Source organism: Cynara cardunculus, unplaced genomic scaffold (assembly GCF_001531365.2).
Source record: "Cynara cardunculus var. scolymus isolate 2C unplaced genomic scaffold, CcrdV1 Un_Scaffold_2961, whole genome shotgun sequence".
In the NCBI taxonomy this organism is placed as follows: Eukaryota; Viridiplantae; Streptophyta; class Magnoliopsida; order Asterales; family Asteraceae; genus Cynara; species Cynara cardunculus.
Genome location: NW_020201293.1, coordinates 5,648 through 11,788, shown reverse-complemented (window position 1 = coordinate 11,788; position 6,141 = coordinate 5,648). Strand labels below are relative to the sequence as shown.

The following is a 6,141-nucleotide window of genomic DNA, read 5'->3' as shown; positions in this document are numbered from 1 at the left end:
TTGGTGATGTAATGTTGATTCTCCAAATAGTAGAGACTGTCTTGATGAAAATGAACCAAGTCCATAAAGACATGCCTCTCAGGAATGACCTTTCCTCTGACCTTTTAGTTGTCAAAGTTGAAGTCAATGATGTGAAGGAACTACTATCTATGGTGCAAGACGATGTATGCACCAATGCTGAGGCTATCTCTCCTCTTAACAGCAAAGCCGATGAAGCGCAGGCTCAGCTTACGAAGCATGGGGAGATGTTGCAGTAGATATTGGATCTTCTTCGATGTCTGGTGCCAATTCGTGCACCCTCTTTCACAACTGAGGATCACCTATTGCTGGATCAAGTGGTCGAACTTGGTCTTCTTCAAGCTCAATTTCTGGTCGAGCTTGAACTGCGAATGGATATGACTGTTGTAAGTCTTGATGACCTCACCTCTTGTCTTGCTGATGACAAAGAGGGGAAGAAAGACCTAGCTGCTGCTAGGGCTTTGCAAAAGCCGACCGTACCTGAATTACTCGAACTACCTGACTGAAAAAACCGACCCAAACCAAATATGTTTACCCGAAGAAAACCGAAATCTGAATCCGATTAAGACATCGGGTATGGCGGATCGGGTAGGGTGGTTAAATCCACCACCCGAACCCGTCTGAAACCCGAAAATAAAAAAGGGGTTATTTTGGAATTTGAATCTTTGATTTAGGGATTTGCCAATTGCCATACTTGCTGTCGACCTGCCGTGTTGCCAACTTGCCTAAGCCTGTTGAGTGTTGCGCCCTACGCCGATGAGTCTCATCTTTGACTCAAACCTCATATTCTTTGGAAGACTCGAATGTGATATGGTCTCATCTCTGACCCTCTGCATCTCTCGAAGACTCGAAGTCTCCAACACTCTCGAGCGGTTGAGCCCTTGTGAGTTGTGACTCTGTGAGTCTGCGTCTATGCGACCTGGCTTGTTGTTGACGAGGACCACGAGATAACAGGTAACTCTCGAGCCCTTGTTGATTATTTGATTACCTTCTTGACTCTCACATGTTAACAATGTTAATGAACTAGTTGTTTGTAAATTGAGAAAAGTGTGTCTGTTTATGCACCTTTAGGCTTTGGGCAAATAGGTTTGTTAAATGTACAAGAGAGCTCTTCCCTTAGTTCTTGGTCAGATGATGTTTCACTAGAAGCTACTATTTTGCTTTAGCTTCAACAGGTTATGGAACATGTATGATGACTTTGCTTTTCTTCAACTAGATATAGTTTTAATGAAACGTCACATTGCTATAATACAAGTAGGCATGGCATCCATCATTGCATAGAATAAGAAACCGGGTCAAGTGGTCATTATATCACTATCATTTACAGGAGCATAAAGAAGTAGAAAACAAACCATGTATTTGGACTGAATATGATGCTGTTGAGAAGTATATATATACATATAAGATCTAAGAACTGGTGTTTTGTTTTCTTTTTGGCCTGTGATATTGTAACCTAATTTTTTTGAAATTGATAAATCACTTAAGTTAAGCCCTTTAAGGGGACCTGCCAAGCTGAGCCTCTTATCCACATCCAAACCATGTGATCTTCACCTATGTTGTGTTGAAGCCTCACTCAGTTGCCTTTGGCATTGATTTTTTGATTACTTGATTAGTTGATTTGTTGATTATTTGAATTGTTGATTAGCTAGTTGATTTTTTAATGGTTTTGACCAATCTTGATCAACTTTTGCCAAAACTGGTTTGTTTTGAAAAAGAACACTTTGTTGAGTTGCTCATTCTTCTTGTTATTAATTGTTTAGAATTATAGATGGAAAAAATTAGCATGTCTTAGTCCGAAAGTAACAGTCATCAAGCTCCTCCTTTACAATCTAATCCTACCGTAACTCAAATTGTTCCGGAAAGTACAAGGAAAAGGAAAACGTTAGAATCCAAATCTCATTTATGGGACCATTTTGAGAAGATTTTAAACGAGGATGGGCTAGTCATTAAAGGTAAGTGTTTATATTGTTCAAAAGTATATGCAGCTTGAGGCTAAAAAGCATGGTACTTCCTCTTTAAATAACCACATGTACGCTAGTTTAAAGAATCCACATGTTAAAGAAAACAAAGTAGTCCATTCTTGCATTTCAATCTTCAAAATCTGATAATAGTGATGGTGCTTTGACATCTTAGGTTTTTAACCAAGAGGTTGTTCGAAAGATATTAGCTAAAATGATTATAATGGATGAACTTCTATTTAGGTTTGTTGAAGGGAGGGGTTTTAAACAGTTTGTTGAAGTTGCATGCCCTAGATTTAAGATCCCTTCTAGATGAACAGTTAATAGGGATATATTTAGTATTTACTTTGAAGAGAAGATGAACCCTAAGAAAATGTTTAAGTCAAACACACAGTGCATTAGTTTGACTATTGATACTTGGACATCTGTTCAAAGAACCAATTATATGTGTGTCATTGCACATTTTGTTGATGATGAGTGGAAACTAATAAGAAGGTCATCTCATTTGTGCGTATACATTCACATAAAGGGGAAAGTATAGATAAGGCCACAGAGAGTTGTTTGCTTGATTGGGGAGTAAAAAATAGTTTCACCATCACAGTTGATAATGCATCAAGCAACGATATTGCCGTTGGGTTCACTAAGAAGAAGGTGGTGAATTGGGGTGGTTCTTCTACTAGGGCAGGGTACATACATATGAGATACATTGCTCATATTCTAAATTTGGTTGTACAAGATGGATTGAAATTAGCAGATACATCAGTTAAGAAGATTAAGGATTGCATTAGGTGGGTGAAGGGTTCTCCATCTAGGTTGAAGAAGTTTAGAGAACTTGTAGAATTGCTTGAAGTGGAAGAGAAAAGTTCCTTATATCTTGTTGTTCCAACAAGATGGAACTCCACCTATATGATGCTTCGAACCGCAATAGCTTACAGACAAGTTTTTGAAACGTATGAGAGTAGTGATAACGCCTTCACTTTGGATTTGGGTGATTCTGTGCCTTTATATGTTCATTGGTTATCTGTTGACAGCATGGTCATATTTTTTAAGACATTTTATGAGATGACAATTAGAATTTCTGGCTCACTTTATGTCACCTCAAATTCTTTCTTAATCGAGATTTCAGATTTGAGTTGCATTATTGCCGATATGTTACAATCTAAGTCGAAAGTTGAAGAGGTATGTTTATCTTCCTTTAATTTAACCTTTAATATTTACTTATATATTTGGTTGTTTACTAACTTTTTATTTTTGATTTATGAACAGGAAATGGGTGGTAAAATGAAAGAGAAGTTTAGTAAGTATTGGGGTGATCCGGATAAGATGAACTTCCTTATATTTTTTGGCAATATATTGGACCCTAGAGACAAGGTTGAGTACATGCAAGTCCAGCTTAATCAAATGTATGGTGAGGATCAAGGTAAGTCATGTTTTGAAAAGGTAAACTCTAAACTAAATATGTTGCCTCCTCCACCCATTAAGTGTGAGAATGTTCCTGTTAGAAGGGTACAATCTAGATTAAAGAGCCAACTAAAGAAGCAAAAGATGGAAAGTGGGGCTTCACTCAGCCAAAAGAGTGAACTCGAACATTATCTAAGTGAGTCGACCATAGATGATACAAACGATTTTGATATTTTAAGATGGTGGAAGGTTAGTAGTAAAAGGTTTCCTATCCTTTCGAAATTGGCTAGAGATGTACTTGTTGTTCCAATTTCAATTGTGGCATCTGAGTCAACTTTTAGTACTAGTGGCAGGGTCTTAGATAATTTTAGAAGTTCTCTATCTCCTGAAATGATAGAATCCCTTATATGCACACAAGGCATGCTAAGAGGCCCTAGTCAGCCAATTGCAGTTGAAGAAAACATAGATGATATTGAAAAGTTTGAGAAAGGTACGACATTAATTATGTATTCAGTATTTTTGTATTCCTTTTCAACTTGAATTCGTATATTTATATATTATATACTTCTTTTAATTTGTTTATATAAATGCATAAATGATGAATATGAGAATTGGAAGTTCAAGTTCTGTCACTGACCATGAAGATTCTCTTCCGGTTCCAATAGTTGATGTAGATGATCGAGAGCTGGATGATGTATTGTAGAAGTGGCCACTTTGAAAGGTATTTCTTTCATTCTTTGTAGAGCTATATAATATGATATTTATGGCCCTGAAACTAGAGATAATGTGTTGTGCATTCAGTTGATTTTGAAGTCTAAAACATGTTCATTTAACTTTCAAAGTTTACAGATTGCATGCGATTCAAACATAATGTCATTTTGTGCATGCTTGTTATAGGGAACAAGATATGCAACAAATTAACAACAAGACAAACTCAAGAATGGCATTGTTGAGTTTTGTTTCATTGTTCATCTACTAATCGGTGGCAGGTTTGCAACTATGGCATTTAAAGTCGTTTTTTGAAAAGAAGAAGCTCATTTAAGGGTTTTCTTTAATAGCATAGTTGAAAAGGAAAAATTGTGGGCATTGGTTGACGCTTTGTGTAGGTCCAGATTTGTAGTTCTAGACCACGTTATTAGTTAAAATGGAGAATACGGGATCTGTAGTTGTTGGTCATTGTTTACAATTCAACTTGTTATATCACATAATCGTTACTTTCTGGTGTTATGTGAATTTACAATGACTACCGGTTGTGAAACGGTGGAGATGCGAAAGAGGCCTATGGCTTGGCATGTGGTCATCTTTTTGAACTTGCTGTTACCATTTTAATTTTGATTGCTGTTACCATTTTTGAACTTGTTGTTACCATTTTGAATGCGCTGTTACCATATCTTTCTGATATGGGATTGCTGTTACCATTTTGAATATGCTATTACCATATCTTTCTGTGTTTTATGGGTGGAAGGCATCTCACTCGAACCACACCCGAACCCGAGGTGCCCTAAACCCGATATGACCCGAACCCTGAACTGCATGTTCTGGATTATGCTTTTGTACCCCAAAATCTGATCGGATTAACCCTTATAGGGTCTGATCTGATCTGACCCGACCTGTGCACAACCCTAGTTGCTGCTGTCCCTACAACACCACTGGATGCTGATGCTCAAGTTGAAAAGGCTGAAGAAAATGAAGCTGATGCCATCACTTCCCATGAAGCTGAAGTTGTTGCTGAAGATGAGGAAACTGATGATGCTGTCATAGCTAATCTTCAAGATGAAGACCTTCCTATCACCTTTGCAGCTAATGCTGGTGATAAGGAAGATGAAGATGATGATGACGATGAAGATGATGATCCTCCTTCCTTTCCCGATGCTGGAAAAGATCTTGGTGGTGATGACAATGAAGACGACGATGATGAAAACTTCACAGTTCCATACCACAACAAACTAGCTAGCACTCTGAAGAGAGTCTACCTCAGGGATTCATCATCCAAGGAGGAGGGGGAGAAGGAGAAGGAAAACGAAAAAGAGACTCCTCCAAAGAACCAGAACACCTCCTCCAAAGACAAAGGTGTTGCTGAAGAAGGAAATCTGAAAGTTTCCTTCAGACCTGTCAATCCTCAAGAATATACTGAACCCACCAGGTTTGCCGTCGTCACTTTTCTCTATCAATTAACTTCTACTATTCCTTCTACTACCTGTGGTCGTCTAGAGGAATGGGTACCCGAAAACCCAACTTCTAGTGTTCCTAGCGACCAACAGATTACTCAGCTTAAGGAGTCACTCGACCAAACTAGAGTAAAAATTCCTCCTCATACCTCTAGTTGTGGTGAGTTCGACTTCCTTACAGAAGCTGAAAGACTCGAAGCACTCAAGGTTGAGGAAGAACTTCAAATTCAATGACAACAGACTGAGGACAGCCTCAAGCAGGCCAAGTCTCTTGTTTCTCAAGTTCTTCCAAAGAAAATGTCTAAAAAATGGTGAATGCTATTAAGGCCCAAGCTAATTTGCTGTCAATTGCAGAAGCTGAACGTTAAAAAGCAACGAAGCTGAATGACCGAGACAAGAAATGGAGTGAATATCGCCTTAACAAAAGAATTAGTCCTCATCCCATCAATAATGTCGCAATCAATGGTCGTAAGAAAGATGGTGGAATGATTATCTCCATGCATATCATCATAGACAACCTTGACTCAGTCATCGAGTACTGATGTGCTAAAATAGTAAGTGTGCACACAGTGGGCATAAAATCCCCAAAGTGGCGG

The 6,141-nt window shown here is 38.3% G+C and overlaps 1 protein-coding gene across 1 annotated transcript; it reads left to right on the top strand.

The window, feature by feature from the left end:
• Positions 1 to 389: 389 nt before the first annotated feature.
• Positions 390 to 5,929, top strand: LOC112503411 (zinc finger BED domain-containing protein RICESLEEPER 2-like). Its single transcript, XM_025107448.1, has 5 exons — positions 390 to 494; positions 2,472 to 3,155; positions 3,243 to 3,867; positions 5,004 to 5,131; positions 5,900 to 5,929. Exons 1-5 carry the CDS (start codon positions 390 to 392, stop codon positions 5,927 to 5,929), a joined length of 1,572 nt encoding a protein of 523 aa, XP_024963216.1.
• The last annotated feature ends 212 nt before the right edge of the window (positions 5,930 to 6,141 follow it).

Bases quoted from the DNA above. Each gene is read 5' to 3' on its own strand.
- LOC112503411 (XM_025107448.1), top strand. From the start codon at position 390: ATGGATATGACTGTTGTAAGTCTTGATGACCTCACCTCTTGTCTTGCT. The intron at 3,868-5,003 runs GTACGACATTAA...GCACAACCCTAG, and splicing joins TATTGAAAAGTTTGAGAAAG to TTGCTGCTGTCCCTACAACA. The intron at 5,132-5,899 runs GTCATAGCTAAT...TGTCAATTGCAG, and splicing joins ATGAGGAAACTGATGATGCT to AAGCTGAACGTTAAAAAGCA.